Source organism: Carassius gibelio, chromosome B7 (genome assembly GCF_023724105.1).
Source record: "Carassius gibelio isolate Cgi1373 ecotype wild population from Czech Republic chromosome B7, carGib1.2-hapl.c, whole genome shotgun sequence".
Taxonomy (NCBI): Eukaryota; Metazoa; Chordata; class Actinopteri; order Cypriniformes; family Cyprinidae; genus Carassius; species Carassius gibelio.
In genome coordinates this window covers 9,664,046-9,684,746 of record NC_068402.1, presented here as the reverse complement: position 1 = coordinate 9,684,746, position 20,701 = coordinate 9,664,046, and the positions used below count along the sequence as shown (strand labels likewise).

The 20,701-nt window shown below is 36.7% G+C and overlaps 1 protein-coding gene across 2 annotated transcripts in view; it reads left to right on the top strand.

Annotated features, from left to right (window-relative positions):
• adamts17 (ADAM metallopeptidase with thrombospondin type 1 motif, 17) overlaps nucleotides 1-20,701 on the top strand; it is a 101,137-nt gene that overhangs the window by 55,212 nt on the left and 25,224 nt on the right. Inside the window, exons 12-18 of one of the 2 annotated variants that reach the window (XM_052559998.1) lie at nucleotides 377-522; nucleotides 1,734-1,903; nucleotides 4,140-4,267; nucleotides 10,581-10,701; nucleotides 10,996-11,070; nucleotides 14,688-14,768; nucleotides 17,661-17,818. In XM_052559998.1, the coding sequence (XP_052415958.1) occupies nucleotides 377-522; nucleotides 1,734-1,903; nucleotides 4,140-4,267; nucleotides 10,581-10,701; nucleotides 10,996-11,070; nucleotides 14,688-14,768; nucleotides 17,661-17,818 (879 nt within the window). The remainder of the gene's footprint in view (nucleotides 1-376; nucleotides 523-1,733; nucleotides 1,904-4,139; nucleotides 4,268-10,580; nucleotides 10,702-10,995; nucleotides 11,071-14,687; nucleotides 14,769-17,660; nucleotides 17,819-20,701) is intronic. The other variant, XM_052559999.1, reaches the window with a different exon arrangement.

The window sequence follows — 20,701 nt, the reverse complement described above, 5'->3', positions numbered from 1 at the left end:
TAAATGGCATTTTAACGTACAGTATATCCAAATAGAAAACTGTTATTTTAACTAATAATATTTCACAATATAACTGTTTTACTGAAATTTTGTCCAAATTCAGACTTGGTGAACAGAAGAGACTTCTTTTTTAAAAGCATAAAATTTTTTGGTGTAAATCAATGGGGGATTATCAACTTGGATTTCCTAACACATAAAATTCATAATTACAGCAGTTTAATAAATGAGGCCAGTGGTTGGGAACAAACCCTATAACACAGTATTTGCAGTCTCAATACAGCAGCACTGCCTGTACTCAACTTCATATAAAAGCAAAATAAATCAGTGGTTTGTCTTCATTTAGCTGGATTAACACTTATGTGTGTGTTTTTCTTAGTGGTGCAGGGCGGGTGAGTGTGTCAGTAAGACGCCCATCCCGCAGCATGTGGACGGAGACTGGAGTCCATGGAGCACGTGGAGCATGTGCAGCCGAACATGTGGCACAGGAGCGCGCTTCAGACAGAGGAAATGTGACAACCCCCCGTAAGCCTTTACATCTCTCACTTTCTCCATCCATGTCTCCGTAGACAACTAGTCGTTCAGAAAAGTAGTCAGCAGGTCAGTGTCAGTGATATCAATAACTCATCATTCGCCATCCAGTCTTACTTTCACAGATATAAGTGTCTGTTACTAACTAGTAGTCCTGCACCTCCTATACTGAACAAACAGGCTGTAGTCCAGAGATGATCGAAACTCAATGCAAACACAGTCACCATCCAAACCCACAATGCACCACAATAATCCTGTTTGTGTTTTGGCAGGAACAAGCTTTCCTCTCATTCTCCTCCTTCGTCTAATGACGCCGTTTCTCTCCGAGTGTAATTTCTCAACTCCTGACAGCCCGCCAGAGAGCTTGTGTGTGTGTGTGTGTGTGTTTAAAACATGATGTAATAATTCAAAGTTCTCAAGTTATTTCCAACGCAGAACATCGCGCAATTTGTAAACGATGGTGTAAGGTGTGCATTTTGTTTTGGACACACGTAACATCTCGTGCCGCGTCCTGGAGCTAATCGCTCTTTTGCGCGCGGCTCCACTGTGGATAATAAAACACATGGAGCTGCATCAAGCGAACCCGGAGTGCGAAAAGGAAGAAAAACAGGGCTGACATACAAGTCACGTTCTGTTTTTAAGCACAATTGTGGAAAAAGGGGAATGAAAGAGTGTGAGGAAGAAACTAGATTTGCATTTGTTGAAAGAAGAAAAATAGCAGTGCTTGCAAAAATAATGTTTAGGTTGTAGGTTTTGCATTCTTTATGTGAGACCAGTTTTAATTCAGAATGCAAATAAATGTAAAAAAAGGGGGCCAATTACATTTGATATGCAAATCTCTAATGAGGTCATCTGTGTCGGTTACATTTAGTGATTTTAAGAACATGAAGTCCGGTGCAAACGGTGCATTTCAAAAACTCCTTCTGTAATCTTTCCTCAAAATATAGCTTTTCATCTGACATCATTTTGGGCGTGCTGGCCATTCGATTATTTTAATCAATAGCCAAATAGCCGTTTTGGCATCATTTTAGCACTGAAGTCTGGCTTCATTCTGGTATGTAACACCACTTTTTGTGATCTAATCAATTCCTGATGCATTAAACGAAGGGGATTTCAGCTAGGATAATGATCTTCATGCTTTGTCTTCAGGTTTAGGTCATAGAGCATTATGTTTAACTGTATTTCTTGTTGTTGTGGCTCTCCAGACCCGGTCCAGGAGGAAAGTACTGTCAGAAGACCAGCGTGGAGCACAAAGTGTGTGAAGGGCCGCCGTGTTCGAAGGGTCTGCCCACATTTAGAGACCAGCAGTGTCAGACTCATGATCGGCAGGCCAGTAAGAAGAAAAGCCAGATGTGGACAGCTGTGATCAATGATGGTGAGACTAAAAATACAACTCTGTTTGCTGAATAAAGGCCAGTGTTTGTTTCATACTAATTTTGTTATGATGATTTCAGAAATAGTGCCTGTTTTGCGTAAGCATGTTACACTTTCACACAAAATATGATGCATTTTGTAGCTTTTTTGCTTTTGACAACCATTTATAAAATGAAGAAGTCTTGTATAATAGCTTAATCAGCAGAAAAACTGCCACAAAGACATGATTGTTGTTTCCTCTGAGCCAGATTACAGCTATGTGGGTTTCACATGTATGAATGATTTCAGAGTCTGAGATGTTCATACGTGTTTTTTCACATTCGTCATATTTGCAACATCCAAACTATAACTGAAAATTACAGTGTGTGGAAAAAAAAATTAATACTTCAGATTGAATACTTCTTATTGTCATTTAAATGTCTATCTATCTATCTATCTATCTATCTATCTGTCTGTCTGTCTGTCTGTCTGTCTGTCTGTCTGTCTGTCTGTCTGTCTGTCTGTCTGTCTGTCTGTCTGTCTGTCTGTCAGTCAGTCTATCTGTCTGTCTGTCTGTCTGTCTGTCTGTCTTTCTCTCTGTCTACTTATTTTCTACATATTGATTGTCATACTGAAACACTTGCATAATATATATATATATATATATATATATATATATATATATATATATATATATATATATATATATATATATATATATATATATATATATATATATATATATCTGTGTGTGTGTGTGTGTGTGTGTGTGTGTATGTACAGTACAGACCAAAAGTTTGGAAACATTACTATTTTTTATGTTTTTGAAAGAAGTTTCTTCTGCTCATCAAGCCTGCATTTATTTGATCAAAAATACAGAATTTTTTTTAATATTGTGATATATTATTACATTTAAAATAATTGTTTTTAAATGTATTATACTTTAAATTATCATTTATTTCTGTGATGCAAAGCTGAATTTTTAGGATCATTATCACATGATCCTTTAGAAATCATTCTAATATGATGATTCATTATCAAAGTTGGAAACAGTTCTGCTGCCTAATATTTTTTGTGTGATATTTTTTTTTTTTTTATGTGATACTTTTTTAAGATACTACGATGAATAAAAAGAAAAGAAAAAAAAAGCTATGTTTTTAAAATAGAATTATTTTGTAATAACAATATACCCTACTGGTCAGGAATTTGGAGGTAGGGTATTATTGTTAGTACAAAATAATTCTATTTTAAAAACATAGCTTTTTTTTTCTTTTCTTTTTATTCATCGTAGTATCTTAAAAAAGTATCACATAAAAAAAAAAAAATATCACAAAAAATATTAGGACAGCAGAACTGTTTCCAACACTCATAATAAATCCGAATATTAGAATGATTTCTAAATGATCATGTGATAGACTGGATGTTACATGTGACACTGAAGGCTGGAGTAATGATGCTGAAAATTCAGCTTTGCATCACAGGAATAAATTGAATTATTTTTTTAAATTATTTTTTTTTAAAGTATATTCAAATAGAAAACTATTATTTTAAGTTGTAATAATATTTCACAATATTACATTTTTTTTTTCTGTATTTTTGATCAAATAAATGCAGGCTTGATGAGCAGAAGAAATTTCTTTTAAAAACATTAAAAACAGTAATGTTTCCACACTTTTGGTCTGTACTGTATATATATATATATATATATATATATATATATATATATATATATATATATATATATATATATATATTATATTATATTTGCTATGAAATCGACTTATTTTCAGCAATTAGATGAACTAACATCCTCCTATGCACCTGAATGGCCTCCTCTGACGAAAGCGATGAAACCGCATCACTCAGAAGCTCTCTCTGTATTTTACCTCATGATGGCAGAAACACAGGCTCTCTAATCTCTGATCGCTCGAGAGTCACTTACAGACATTCATCCTATAAGGGAACTTTCATCTTCCGCAGACTAAAGGGGCACAAAGCCGCTCTTAAATCTCACATGCCACTCACAAACAGGCTTGTGATCTTCTTAAGTAGACGTAATACCATGAGTGCACTTCATGTTTTCTAACTGGAAGTACAGAAACTTGTGCCTCTTTCAGCCTCAAAGCTCAATCTGTAGAGAGTGGATCCAATAAAACTGATTTGTGGCAGAAATTTGTGAACAAATGGCTACATTCAAAATGATGCATGTACATGCTAAATGTAGCATTTATGTATGTGTGTGTGCTTCTATTTCCCAGAAAAGCCATGCGCTCTGTATTGTTCACCGATTGGCCATGATGAGCCGGTACTAGTTGCAGAGCGTGTGCTGGACGGAACGCCATGTGGACCTTACGAGAGTGACCTGTGTGTCAGTGGAAAATGTCAGGTGTGTATTTTCATACTACTGTTCAAACGTTTGGGGTCAGTACATTTTTTTTTTTCACTAAAGCTGCATTTATTTGATATTTATTTGATCAAAAATACAGTAAAATATTATTATAACTTAAAGTAGCTGTTTTCTATTTGAATGTATTTTAAAATGTAATTTATTCCTGTGGTCAAAGCTGAATTTTCAGCATCATTACTCCAGTCTTCAGTGTCACATGTTCTTTCAGAAATGTTTGATGTGCTCATGTGGAATAAAAGTATTAGTTACTTTCGTATTTCGTAAAACAATTGTATTTATCCCAAACTTTTGAAACACAGGGTCATCATACAACAATCTTATTGATTGCAGTTGTCTCTGAAATAAAACTGCAATATGAGAAGACTGATGTAAGATATGAGAGATTTTCAATTAAAATGACACACTTATTGAATTCAATGAAGATTAAGGTTAATAATCCTCCTGAAGTGCAGAACTTAGAACAGTTGAAAAGATTTGTCTACTGATTAAAGGTGAGCGTGAGATCATATTGTCCCGGTTAATTTTCTTCACTGATTTACAGTAAAACATTGCAAAAGGGTATTTTATTAAATGAGCTACATTTTAACTGTAAAAGCATTTTGTCAGAAAGGAAGACTGATGAATGAGTGTTAGGAAAGCGAAGAGAAGTGACTGAAGTACAGAGAGTCATATTATAGTTCAACAAAGAAAGACACGTTGCACACTTAATTTTGGCCGCTGTTCCTACAGTCAACCACACTGTTGCTCACTGGCCACTAGTAAGAGTGCAAGACTGAAAGGAGGTCACAGTCTGCAAGCCGCCTCCGCTAATAGAAAGCAGGACTGAAAAAAAGCAGGTCAAAATGTCTGGAAGTGATTTTACTCTGTGCACTATAACAAACACACATACACATGTGTGGTTACTGTATGCGAGTGAAGGGATTCATCTGCCCCCGAACATTGACTACATCCCTTCACTCTGTAATATAAACATGCTGCACCTGGGCAGCCTCACAGGAAGTGAGCAGATTCAGGGTCAGATCCTGTCCTGGTTTGTCCTGACCACAATCCCAGCATCACTGTTTTGGAGTTAGCACTCATATTCATGGTCTGAATGCAGCTCTTGTGTCAGGAACATCCAGAGGGAGAGAACTGATGCTCAGCGCCAGGATACATCAGTGAAAATACGATTTCTGTGACCTTTTACTGTTTACCATTCTGCTTTTACTTTCAAGCCAGCCTATTAAGAAAGAAATCACTGACAGAGATGACCAGGATTTAATGAAGGTGACAATAGGGAAGACATTACACACAAGATGCAAACAAGAAAATTCTTTCAGCGTAATTAGCGTTATCCCTAATTTTCAGATTTGTTTAATGTCTTTTTGTGTTTCTCAAAAACACATATTCATTGTTTTTCTGGTGAAAAGTGATTTAATTTGCTGAAAATATGTGCACCCTCAGGCCATCAAAGATGTACATAATTTTGTTTCTTTATTAGATTTGAAGAAATGTAGAATTATATAATTTGCTCATAAATGGATGCTCTGCAGTGAATGGGTGCCGTCAGAATGAAAGTCCAAACAGCTGATAAAAACATCATAGTAATCCGCAAGTAATGCACACCACTCCAGTCCATCAGTTAACATCTAGTGAAGTGAAAAGCTGCATGTTTGTAAGAAAACCAATCTATCATAAAGACATTTTTAACTTCAAACTATTTAACTTTTAACTTCTTCCCAAAATATTAATCCTCTATAATGCTTTCTTCAGTGATAAAAATGTTTTGTCTAATCTGAATCCGGAGAGAAATATGCCCAAATCAAGTACCTTTTACAAGCCAAAACAGTACATTGTAGTTCTAAGCAAATATGTAGGTGGATTTTGATGTGAGAGGACAATGGTGGATGGATTTTTTCGCTGGAGGAAACATTTAATGGATTATGGTCTTTTATTTTGTCCGGAAGCAATGTTTTGAAGTTAAAACGTCTTAATGGTGGATTTGTTTCTTACGAACATGCAGCTTTTCACTTCACAGGATGTTAACTGATGGACTGGTGTGGTGTGGATTACTTGTGAATTATTGTGATGTTTTTATCAGCTGTTTGTATTTTTGGTTGAAATATTCCTTTAACCAGACAGGATTCCAATTTGTCTACACCAAATGTGAAAAATGGGGCCTGACGTGACTCATTCGATCATAAAGTACAACTAATCAGAATTATTCTGTTTCCACGCTCTTTCGCCCTTATAATGCACTGAAACTAATCATCTTTGAACATTCCTGAAATGAAATGAGGAATGACTTCCTGTTCATCCAGATAATTCATCAACTTAACCAGCGGCAATTTCAACAGAACATTTACTAATGCCATTTTACTTGAGGTTTTTTAAATCATTTGTAAAGATTTACTTGATAAGGCCTCACTTTCAGGAGTGATTTTGTTGCATTTGAAGTTATGCAACCATTTGATCCATTATACTTTATGTGACTTGATGTTTTGCCAAAGAAATCAGAATTATATTATGGCTCAACATGATGATTTGTTATCAACAGTGGGCAACAGCTTGCTTGGAGTGTTCTTGAATTATTTTTATTGAATGAAGAAATAAAGGAAATAAAGTGCTCCACTTCAGGAGCTTGAGTTTCGTTTAAACACTATGGGAACGCCTTCAGTGTGACCATGCTCTGAATCACGTGTGTAATCAGTCCAACGAATGGGTGAGATGTCATGGGCAGTGTGACCTAGAGACCAGGAAGCTTAAAAGCATGTGCAGTTGATAAAACGGCAGCTTACTGTCATTCAGCAAGCGCTTTGTGTGTCTCAGGCTTATTTATTGTTGTCTGTCCAAAGCGCTCATTATCATACCAAAAGCGAGTCAGAAAACCAAACATTTAGGGCAAGAGCAAATATACCGCTATAGATTGTGTGTTCTTCCCTGTCCTCGCTGTATCACGGATGGGGATACACATAGTTTATAGTTTGTTTGGGAGTGAAGCATGCTGAGTCAGCCCTTGTGGGGTCTGACTGTCTGCACTGCGAGAAATGTGGACACTTCGCTCCTGGAAGGCTCACTTTGAAGAGGGAGCCTTTGCCAGCATTCCCCAAAGCTCTGGTCCCACGTCTGTTGTGGCAGCACATCATTTGCAGTTGTGGGGTTAGCAGATGGATCTGGTGGAGGCAATGGAGATGGGCGAGTCCCTTTCTTCTTCCTCACCAACCAGATCCAGTGCCCCCTCTCAGGGATCTGAAGCCCACACAATGGTTTTCTCCCCCTGGGGATAGGGCTCAACACTCAGCCTCTCTTCCTCCGAGGTGGTCGATGTTGAGTCTGTGAATGAGGCAGGGGACTCACCCCTCTGGTTTCCCCAGTATGATGAGCTGTTGGAGGTAGTACCTTGTGCTATGGCTAAGTTAAACATTGATTGGCCCACTGAGAAACAGGTTGAACTGCAGAAAAGTAAGCTGGATGAATGCTTTTTGCATACTAAGCAGTTACCTCCACACGGAGGCTTGCGATTTTTTTCCCCAATCTCCACACTGAGGTGTGGAGATTGTGGTCTAAGCCTTACTTGGCCTGCATCTTTAGCCCTGTGTTCAGTAACTATGCAAACATGGGGCAGTTGAATGAGAGTGGTTACAGGGCGGTGCCTCGGGTTGAACAGACGGTTGCAAGCTATCTGTAGCCTGGTTCGGTATCATCCTTGGAAGACCAGACACTGCCCTCCAAGCCTGTGCATACTATATCTTGCTTAGTGGGCAAAGTATACACGGCAGCGTGTCAGGCTGTTGTGTGTTTGCACACTATGGCAGTGTGACAAGCGTACCAAGCCAACCTCCTGAAGTAGCTAGATGAGGGTGAGGAGATTAAGTCAGAGGATATCATCGATCTCCGCAGAACCACTGATTTGTCTCTCCTCAGTGCCTTCAAGAGATCCGTCTGCCAACCCTTCTACCCATGGTGCTTCAGGGCGCAGTGGTCTCACTTCTCTCAGTCTCCGCTCTGAAACGTAGTGGCTCTGGGAGGCTTGCTACCTCTTCGGAGGAATTTAGAAGCACCGAGATTGAACCCCTAAGGACACCAGTGGTCAGTCTCGAGTGACTGATTACCTTAGAAAACTATTTGGCAGCTTGGAAACTTCTGCCAAATGTGCCTCAATGGGTCCTGCACTATGTAGTAAGAGGTTACCGAATCCAGTTCAGCTCTCCATTACCTCGTTTCAACGGGGTCATTCCAACTTTTGTGCCAAGAGCAGTCTGGTAGCAGAACAACGTTCGGCCTTGCAGTTTCACCCTGCAACTTCACGAAGTGTGTGGATGCTTCTCTGGCTCCACTGGGACTCCACATACTGAATTATATCGACGATTGGTTGATATTAGCTCAGTTGGAGCAGATGGGGGTTCGGCATTGAGATATCATTCTCACTTACATGAAAGAGTTGGGGTTAAGACTAAACTCCAAGAAAAGTGTGCTTTCTCCACTACAGAGGACCTCTTATATGGGCCTTTAGTGGGATGCAGGCATGTCTGTCTCCTGCTCAGTTTGAGTCTATTCTCACTCCAGTCATGAGAGTGAAAGAAGGCTGGTCACTCACTGTCAAGCAGTTTTAAAAACTGCTGGGTTTGATGCCAGCTACGTTCAACATGATACCTTTGGCCTGCTGTACACGAGACCCCTGCAGTGGTGGCTCAAGACTAAGGGGTTTTCCCTGAGGGCATCTCAATATGGGTGTAAACATCCTGTCGAGGCAGGGGCCAATGCCTGGGGAATGAAGGCTTCACCTCTGAGTTGGTGAAGCAGATTTGGAGAGTTTTGGTCAGGCTCAGGTGGATCTGTTTGTGGCTCAGGAGACATCACACTGTCCCTTTTGGTTCTCTGTTGACTCATCCAGCTCCTCTCAGACTGGATGCTATGTTAGAAACGTGGCTGTCCACCGATCAGAGTTCTGGAGATAGTACGCCAGGACAGAGTCTGTCTACTGCTAATGGCCACGTTCTGGCCGGGCTAACTATGATTCACAGTGCTGGAGTTCCTGCAGGACCGATTCCCTGCAAGGTTGACCTACTCAATTTTGAAGGTTTACGTGGTGGCCATTGCGGCCTACCACGCCCCTCTTGGTGGTCAGTCAGTGGGCAGACACCCCCTAGTTTCACATTTCCTCCACGCTGTGCTGAGGTTGTGGCCTCCCGTACAATCTCATGTCCCTTAGCTGTGGTGGCAAAGGATCTCTGTAAACCTCCTTTTGAGCCTTTTGAGGAGATATCTGCTTGTCATCTCACTCTAAAGACTGCCTTTCTTCTGGCAATTTCTTCTCTCAAGAGAGTTGATGATCTGCAAGCGCTTTCAGTGGCCCCCTCTTATCTAGACTTATCAAAACCTGAGGAGCTGTCTCCGTCCACCGGGCGGCGGAGGAGTGTCGTACCGTCCGCCGAGGGGCGGTCAGTGCCACCGCCAGGCACCGTGGAGGAGATCACACAGTTGGTGGAGGGCCGAGCAGCAGTGCGTCTGGGAACCGGAATTTTTTTATCCCTCTCTCGTCTCTGTCGCTCCTCCTTCCATCTCCTTTTCTCTCGCCTCGTCTGTCCTACCCCCAGATTCCCGCAGGTCTCCGTGAGCGGTAGCTTTTATTTGTGCGCATCAGTCGTCCGTGAGGGGCTGATGCGCTGTTTTGTGTTTATTTTGTGATTATTAAAGTTTCGTTTTGATTGTCCGCCGGTTCCCGCCTCCTTCTTCTGGATGAATATGGAGATTTTATTATTATAGTATTACTCTCATATTACTTTTGTACAGTATAATGTACATTTTTAAATATAAAATTTTCTAGCAAATTTAAATAAAACTATTAAATGATAAAAGTAAATATTACAACCAGATTAATATCTTAATTGTAGAAAGATTAATAAAATTATTAGCCTATAAAAAATGTTTTAAAGGAATATTCACACAATTTTTAAACCATGTATTAATTTCAACAGCAAACCTCAGTCTGTTTGCCAAAAAAATAAAAGGGTTAATTTTCATTTTATTTAAAATAAATGTTTAATGCCTTCATTTGATTTTCAGAAAAATGAAAACAAGAATGTTCGGTAAAAAAAGAAAGGAAAAAAAATGTTGAAATTGAGACTTTTGGACTTATGTTTTCACTGAAATGAACGTTTTTTTTTTTTGTAATTACACAGAGAGTAAAGTACCTAAAAATGTCAAGTACCGATATCTGTACCGTATACCAGTTAAAATGTAAACGGTACCCAACCCTACTCATGACTCATGAAATCACAGTCTTTTTGTTTTCTTACTCTACCTCCTGCAGAAAATCGGCTGTGACGGCATCATTGGTTCTTCTGCAAAAGAAGACCGGTGCGGCGTCTGCAACGGTGATGGCAAATCCTGCAGGATCGTCAAAGGAGACTTCAACCACTCCAAAGGAATGGGTGAGTCAAGAGGAGAATCAGAGAATCATTTGTTTTCATCTGACATTAATACAAACTTTGAGTCTCACTGTAATGCGTCATCAGGCCTGCTGGTGTTCAACACAACATAGACTAAATTATACAAGAGCCTCAGCCTCAAACCTCCTGTGAAGGACCACCACTACAGTTTCTGTGTGGCTGTCTTTAGTTTGGAGTGGTGTGGGCTTGTTGAAGTTAACAAAGAGAGAGAAAGTTTGAAGGAGAATCACAGCAAGTTTCCTCTTCCACTGACCATGTTGGTTTTGTGTCTCTCAGTCCCTCATAGCCTTTGTAAGAAGGTTTCTACGTGTGTGATGTCGAAACCCAGAGCTGTTCTCAAGTGTTTCTCATGTAAGATGCATGGTTTGACGAGTGTGTGTATGTGTGTGTTTTGATACAAACTATTCTATGGGATTAACACCCAACTGCTCTTGAATTTATTATTTTAAACACACCTTTACACTAGGAGAGTTGATGTCCTGATTCATTTCAACACAATAAACTGTACACTACTATTCAAATGTTTGGGATCAGTTAAAACTCTTTTTTGCATGTTTATGAAATAAGATTAATATCCCTGTTTTTTTTAACTAAAACTAAATCTATTCAAAGAGTTTCTGTAAACTACAGATAAATAGAAATGTTAAAAAATAAGAGAAGGAAATGACAAAACTAAATTGAATATAAAATTTTAATTTAAATTATAAAAATAAATTGTAATTCAAAATATGAATAAATAAAATAATAATACAGAACTTTTTCTTGTATCACCAAGGCAAAAATACAGCCAAAAATTGTTTTCTGTTTTAATATATTTAACAATTTTCTTTACTCTGCTATCACAGAAATCCTTCACAAATCATTGTAATATGCTGATTTGCTGGGATAAGAAACGTTTCTTATTTCAATGTTAAAAACAGTTGTGCTGCGTTTGTTTTAGTAGAAACCTTGATACATTTATATTTTCAAGATTTCTTTGATAATTAGAAGGTTCAAAAGAACAGAATTTATTTGAGATCGAAAATTTAACATTATAAATGCATTTACTGTCAGTTTCGATCAGTTTAATGCATCCTCCTTGTGGAATAAAAGTTTTAATTTCGAAACTGTAGTGATCACCGACATTTAAACGGTGGTTTGTTTAATTGTGTTGGCTTGTCAAAGTCAAGACATTTGGATGTTTTTTAGTTTTTGCCAAAATCAGTAATCACACAACAAAATCCAAATTTGTCTTGTTGAACTTCTCTTTTCTGCTTAATGTGGTGTTTTCATTTTACCGACATGTGGTCTGTTTCTGTGGATGAATTTAGAGGTTAAAACTTTTTTTTCTCTTACTTATCGGCTGAATAAGTACTCGTGCTCTTGGGTTATCTGTTATTCGCTGGATTCAGTCCGGATGACTCCAAGGTCACATTGTTTGTCTCCCGAAACAGAGCATCCCAATGGTCTCCAGCTGTAGCTCCAGGCCATCATCATCCTGTCCACTGCTGAATGTGGGAATAAGTATCTATGCCCAGACGTGTGGGGAATACGTTAGGACAAAATGAAGGACTTCAGACTTTGGGAGGAGTTGTTGCTGAGCCAAAGCTGCATGCATACTGTTGGAGACAATCAGAATTCGTATTTTTTAGCATTGCTATCATGTTATGATATTATCGAAGTTCACAGTTTTTTTCTTGGCTTTGTGCATGTCAATGAGGAATTTGGCATAGATCGGTGGAGTAAAACTGAACATCGGTGCTGTCAATCTTGTATCGTTCAGTCTGACATGATGTTGTACAGTCTGTTTTGACTTTTACTGAAGATCTAATGCAATCTGACAAGCAACAGCTGCAAAGGTCAGAAAGCACTTGTACAGTTTTCAGCATTCATTGAGGCAAATTTATTTTGTTTGCGAGGCGACATAAAAACAATTAAGCTTTTTTTTTCCTTTTAAATAAATCTCTGAATGAGTCTTTGGGGAAACCAGTCTTCACTGTGTAAAGGTGTGTTTTAGTGGTTCTTCAAGAGCAGTCATGAGAGGATTTCACTCCAATAGAAAGATCAGATGCTCACTCTTTCACATTTAACCACATTCTCAGTCGCTTTGCCATTGATCAAAATAGATCTGTTGTCTTCTGTTGCAAACAAAAGTGGAACATGATTTATACTTTAAAGCTCCTTAAATGACAGAAATGCCATAAAAGGAGCTCATATGAGTTTTTTTGTTCATGTAGTATTGCAATTTTACATTGTAGTATTAATCACCATCCACTTTCTTTGTAAGAACAGAGGCTCAAACATTCAGTAAAGCATCATCATTTTGTATTTCACAAAAGACCGAAAATTACACATCATTTTCATCTCTGGGTGAGCTGTTCCTTTTCAAAAGGTAGACATCACTGATACAATAAAGTTTTATGACAATTTCAGCCCGTCTTCCAGAAGAAGCTAACAAAGCTTTGGCAGAAAAGCTTTCCTAAATCTATATCCTCAACTTTCAATGTTTGAGATAAATTCCTCTCCATAACAAAATACAGAAAGCGAATCCCGAAGTACAGCGGTTAGTGCAGGTCCTCCAGATGTGGTGGCATGTGAACGAGTGTGTGTTTGTGATCTGGGCTCGGTGTGTTTTATGCTGTCGGGTGGCCGTCGTGAGGTTCCGGGTGTTTAACAGGGGTTTGTGGTGCTGTGTGGAATGATAATCTCATGTTCGCGATCACGCCAGGACAAACACGGTGAGTAGAAAGCGACGATGGTGCAAAGTGTGGGGCAGTAAAGGACACCAGCCTGTCATCCGAAGCGGAGGTCAGTTCATCTCAGTCAAGGTCACACTAATCTCGTACTTCGAATGAGAAAACATGTTTCAGAAAGCCACTAGAGTCTGAGGTCTCCTCTTTAAATGAGCTGAACCGATGGCAATTACTCTCATACATGGGGCCATCAGCGTTCCTTGCACTCAGTGCAGTGATGTATCGGAGTATCTGTTTCTGAATGTGGCCACTGTGTGTGTATAAACGGTACAGCAGACTGGTTTTATCATTACTGCCCAGACACTTTGTGTCACAATGGTGTTTGAAATGGGAGTTGTGTGTGTAGGTCTAAGTAAAATAACCTGCTTCTGATCAAGAGTCGACCACCAAAGAATTTGACACACTTAAAATAAACTAAAATACAAATTTATATAAAAACTGTACAAAACATACATATATATATATATATATATATATATATATATATATATATATATATATATATATATATATATATATATATATATATATATATAAACAAATAATTTCAAAAACACAAAAACTGTAATTAATATTACAATGGAAAATATAAAATATTAATTATAATTATATCTCCATGATCATAAAATAACACTGATTTTAAATAACAATATATGTATTTACTTAATTACTGTTATAAGGTAATTTGTATAAAACAGTAAATATTTAAAAAAAAAATCAAATAAATTATAAAATTTATTTTTTAATGTTTAAAAGAACAGCATTTATTTAACATTTTTGCTATAATAATAATAATAAAAGCAATTTAAAGGTTATTTATTTATTTACTTTATTTATTCAGCAATGATATGTTAAAAGAATCCTGAAAGTATCATAGGTTCCAAAACAATATTAGGCAGCACAACTGTTTTCAACATTTAAATTATATATATCATCATTATATAATATTATATCTGCTATACAAATTGTATAACATAATTTATAGGTTATATATATATATATATATATATATATATATATATATATATATATATATATATATATATGACTCTGACTGGCCAGGAAAACACACTGTTTGTAGTGACAGACACACAATAGTGTAGTGCTTTATCCACACAAATGCACACCTGCACCTGTGTCTGCCCACCTGTGCACCAGTATGAAATCTCGCTCGTCTCTTTTCATTTTCCACCCTTTTTTCACTCGTTTCTCCTCTTATTTTTCTCCTTCCCAAAGGTTACATCGAGGCAGCTGTCATTCCGGTGGGAGCTCGGCGAATCAAAGTTGTGGAAGACAAACCGTCCCATAGCTTTCTGGGTAATTACTCAACCTGTTGTCATAACAACAGTCTCTGAGTGAGACTGGAGCAGCTCTGTAATGGCTGTAGATAGGAATAACGCCAAGTGTCTTCTCTAATGCTGCGCTATGACAAATGACGCTTCTCTGCTGACAAGCTGCTTGTCAAATTAGGATGAAACTCACACTAAGGACATATGACACACATTTGCTTTATACAGCTCTTTTACTAATTAAGTAATTAATACTAATTTTGTAATGTTTTTTGTTTTTATTTTGGGTGTCAACACAAATATTCATTGTGAGTAAATGTCACTGAAACATGTCTGATAATTTTTCACCCCAAAATCTGAAAACAGGAAATATATCATACATTATGATACATTTAATAAATAAATGAAGCCATATTTATCAAATCTTATAAATGTAAATTATTTATTTAAATTCTTGCAATTAAGTACCGCTATCCCCCAAATTTTAAGTACTAATAATAATGATGATGATGATAATAATAATAATAATAATAATAATAATAATAATAATTATTATTATTATTATTATTATTATGTAGAATAATGGAAAATAATGTTAATTGCTAACAAGCTTAGTTTTCTTTAAACAAGATTTTATTTGATGAAAATGATTTGATTACTTTAATGAAATTTAAGCATATTTATCCCCCAAATTTTAATTGTAAATTTTAATACTTTTTATAGCATAAATTAAATTGCATAAATTCTAAATATTTTTTAATAAAATATTGAATAGTAGTGTCTAAGAATCTATCTTTTATAATTTGTTTTTGGAAATTTTTTTTGCAATTATAATAATGAGAATTAATGTCAATTTGTGTATATTAATAATAATGCACATTTAATAAAAATGTTTACACATTTTTACAACTTAATAAACATTGCGAGGAAATGTGCTCAATTGTGATTTTTCAAATTGATGATACATTTTTAACATAACATTCTTTTTATTTTGGGGTGAAATAGGCCAGACATGTTCTTGATTTTCATGAGATTCTCTCTTGTATTAAGCGAAACCCACTTGAGAGGATATTATAAAACTTGAGAAACTTATTTAAGACTTCATTTGTCCGGCTGGCCCACAATTGATGAGCATATTCATTGTAATTTAATTCATTTTAATGAGTCCGAGGTTTTTGAAAAGGCGCCTTCAACTTTCAGAATGAATGTGTCTCGCTGTCCAGCTCCACAGACATGATGCTGACAGATCATAATAACACTTCACTCTTCATATTCTTAAATAAACATCCCTTCTCCCAAAGGTCAGTATCACACGACTGCCTGGGTTGAAGTTATTAAAGTTTCAGATATTATACACTGAGCTATGTAAGACTGTGAAGTTTACAGGCTTTCTAATGCCTCATTTTGGACACATTTTATATCAGCAATGCATGATTGTTATTCTATAATGCCTTAATTTAACACTGAACTGGCAGGATGCAATCTGTGCTTCATACGCAGGGCGATGTAAACATATGTTTAGCTTGGGTCTGCTTTGCCATCTTTTGTAAGAGAACAGAAGAATATTTTTTTAATTCTAGCCAGAACGCTTGAATTGACATGAAAGTGAAACCCTCCCATTGAGCTCAGCGCAGATGCTCTCCAAAACAAACCGCTTCATGTTTTCATTGCAGCAGACTGTGGGCAATCACGTCTTCAGCCTCCACTGCTCACAAACTATCATGGAGTTAAATATATGTGTGTATAAAAATAGGATGACTGTGAGCTAATGATGGATGAATGATATGCAGTAGCTCATTCAACACAAGAAGTTCAAATAATTATAAATAGTGTTCCTGTAGCTCAAGTGGTAGAGCATTGCGTTGTCAAGATTGGGGGTTCGAATCCCATGAAGAACATGTTATGAAAAATTGTTAGCCTAAATGCAATGTAAGACGCTTCGGATAAAAGCGTCTACTAAATGCATAAATTTAAATACTTAATGGTAAGAATGTACGGAAGTTTTATTTTAAAACAAAAAGATTGCTTTCAATTCTAGACTGTGTGAAGGCAGAGACATATTAATAAAATAATAATAATAATTCCCACCATTAGCAGTCATAAAGTGTACAGTAAAATTTATGCTAAAAATATTTTTACAACAAACAAACAAAATAGATAAATAAAGCAGATAATTTGAGTATGTTTTACAAGAAAGTTAAATGCATTACTTGATTACTTGCGCAATTTACTTGCACTTTTTCCCTCAGTATAAAAGAGGTTTCGATCTGTTTACTATGAATGTTTAAAATAAAATGTAACCAATTTAACCATTTAACCAGGTTTAAAGTTAAGAAGCTTAAGTTCAGCTGAATATTTTATTGTGCATCCTATATTAAAATAAATTTGAAATGTAATGTATGTGACTCTGTTCCAGGGTTATCATAGTATATACACACACACACACACACACACACACACTATATATATATTTCATCATTTAACTTATTTATTTCAGCAAGATGGCAAGGAAGCTTTTCTCATTTTCCTTTAGTTTATCTCGATGTGAGTAATAACAATGACCAAAACACACAACAACATTTAAATGAAAACAGAAAATATAAAAATAAAAGCTAATTCGAATAATAAGAAATGTAATAGTGTCTCAATAATACTAATACATGTTTTTTCAATTGACTGCAATATAAGCTTCATAAAGTATGCTTGAATATGGTACTGCACATAATATGATTGGCATGCATTTTATGAAAATCTCCTTTTTAAAGTTAGCTACTGAATCAGGTCTGATAGATCAAGGAAGTTTGCAATGGAATAATCTCAAATAATTTTGTTATTTTTGATAACTGAATCACAAAGCGTTGCTGTAATGATGCTTGTATAACATGAATTAGATAAATGTGTTCTTGTTTGACTGGTGCAGCACTGAAGGACTCCAGCAAGCGATCCATAAACAATGACTGGAAAATCGAGCTGCCAGGGGAGTTTGAGCTTGCTGGCACTACAGTCCGCTACGTGAGGAGAGGATTGTGGGAAAAAATGTCGGCCAAGGGACCCACAAAGACTCCACTCCACCTTATGGTAAATTCTTTTAGTACTACAATGCACCCTTTTCTTTCTTAGATCTTTACTCTCTTTCACACATTTCTTATTGAACTTATTTTATCCACTTAATTCAGTGTAAAAAGCCATCCGCTGCACATTTTATTTCCGTAATCAGATAAGCAATGGGAAATACTGTAGGACAGGACATGGTTTTATCAGGGAAATTATTGAATCATAAATACTCAATGAAAATTCTGTCATTATTTATTCACCATTGCTGTATGTTCACTTGTGAAAAAGAAGTGCAGATAATATATTACAAATATATATATGAACAAATATAAAAAAATTGAATTATGTTAATATATATGATAGTTCATTTCAATTCATGTTTATTTGTATAGCGCTTTTCATGATACAAATCGTTGCAAAGCAGCTTCACAGAAATTTTTAAGTTTGTACATTAAAGGTATATTCCACCCCAAAAAGAAATTTTGTCATTAATCACTTACCCCCATGCCGTTCCAAACCCGTAACAGCTTTGTTGTCAAGCATCGTCAGAATTGTCCATCTCCCATAAGTTGTTCAATCATAATGTCATGAAGCAACAAGAATACTTTTTGTACACAAAGAAAACAAATCAGTTTGTCTCTTTATCTCTCCGTATTGCCATTTTGGAGAATATCCACTGAACGCAGCCAGCTTACACTCTTCTGTCAGCCATGCCATAAGGATGCACTGCTTTCTTTCAAATCAAAGTGTAAATTGTAAATAAACAAGTCTCTACATTTCTCACACACAACAATCTCCTTGACATCTGGCTTCCGAAGTGGACATACAACTGAGACGGCCTTGCTCTCAGTTGTTGAAACTCTAAGACTGGCAAGAGCAGAATCCAAATCTTCAATACTTATCCTGCTTGATCTGTCCGCTGCTTTTGACACGGTTAACCACCAGATCCTCCTATCAACCTTACTGGCAAATGGCATCTCAGGAACCACACTTCAATGGTTTGAGTCTTACCTGTCAGATAGGTCCTTCAAAGTGTCTTGGATAGGTGAGGTGTCCAAGTCTCAACATCTAACTACTGGGGTGCCTCAGGGCTCAGTTCTTGGACCACTTCTCTTCTGTGTCTACATGGCATCATTAGGTTCTGTCATTCAAAAACATGGCTTTTCATACCACTGCTATGCTGATGACACTCAACTCTACCTCTCATTCCATCCCGATGATCCGATGGTAGCGATTCGCATCTCAGCTTCTCTAACAGACATTTCTTCCTGGATGATGGACCATCACCTTCAACTCAACCTTGCCAAGACAGAACTGCTTGTGATTCCAGCAAACCCATCATTTCATCACAATTTCACCATCAAGTTAGGCACATCAACCATAACTCCTTTAAAAACAGCTAGAAGCATTGGAGTCATGATTGAAGATCAGCTGACTTTCTCAGACCATATTGCTAAAACTGTCCGATCATGCAGATTTGCTTTATTCAACATCAAGAAAATCGAGCCCTTTCTTTCAGAATATGCTGCACAACTCCTTGTTCAAGCTCTTGTTCTGTCCAGGCTGGACTATTGCATTGCCCTCTTGGCAGGTCTTCCAGCCAATTCTATCAAACCTTTACAATTAATTCAGAATGCGGCAGCAAGATAAATTTTTAATGAGCAAAAAAGAATACCATCACACCTCTGTTTATCAATTTGCACTGGCTTCATTTACTCACCCTCATTTTGTTCCAAACCTGTACACGTTTCTTTCTTTTGCTAAACACAAAAAGGGGACATTAAAAAAAAAACTGTTTATGGTAGCCATTGACCTCCACAGTATTTTTTCCCCGATTCTGTCGTGGTTTCCAATGTTCTTCAGAATCTTCTTATTTTTGCATTCTTTACTTTTTTCATTGTATTGAATGCACATTTCATTATGCTTGTATTGTACTTCAAATCTGAAATATTTATTTGTATATTTTTAAAACTATACTTGCAGTTAAGTTTCTAACTTAATCTCTGTAATCTATCAGTGTGGAAGATTTTCTGTGAATAATAGATTCAGTATGTGATGATTTCGGAAGACTTGGAATATGGCATGCAACTCAACTACCTTTATGGAATTATTATTATTTATTTATTTTTTAGAACTTTTGGGTCATTATAAGCTCTGTATGGAAAGCTGCATAAAGTCTCTTTGGAAAAAATAACAGCATATGGGTTTGGAACAACATGTGAGTGAGTAAATAATTTCATTTTTGGGCAAATTGTGACTTTAAGAAAGTAAATGGGGGTGATTTTGATTTCATGCTGACTGTAACTGTCATGTTCTCCTGGTTACTAGTTGATTTAGTGTATAATTACGGCATATTTTGTCTTCATCATGAACAACTTTAGGATTAACAAAACATGCTATTTTATATTAGGAAAACATGGCAGTCTGCTAATCCAAAGCAAACACATAAACTGAATGGAAAACAGATCTTGCTAAATGTTTTGAAAGCAGTAACGCAGATGTTTTTGGGACAGAGCTGCTGCTGAACCTGATGTCTTCACCTTCATGCATGTCTAGTGCTGCTATTCCATCCGTGTGTCGACACAGACATCCACTGCAATGATTTCATCATAATGTCATGTGGCGTTAGGGCCCGTTTACAAAGCAAAAATAGCTCAATGCAACGTCTCGAAACACACGTCAACAAAAGTAGAAGTTTGCCTACAGTTTTACTGATTTCTCCAAGCCAAGATCCATGCTTTCAAAACAGTCAATACAATACAATTTTTTGGCTTTTGATTTACTACAACTGTTCACTGCATCATTACTTTTGCATTATTATGATGTAACACTTTATTTACACTGCAAAAATCAGTCTCTTAAATCAAGACACTTCTTACTTTACTTGAGAAGCAATATGACACATTA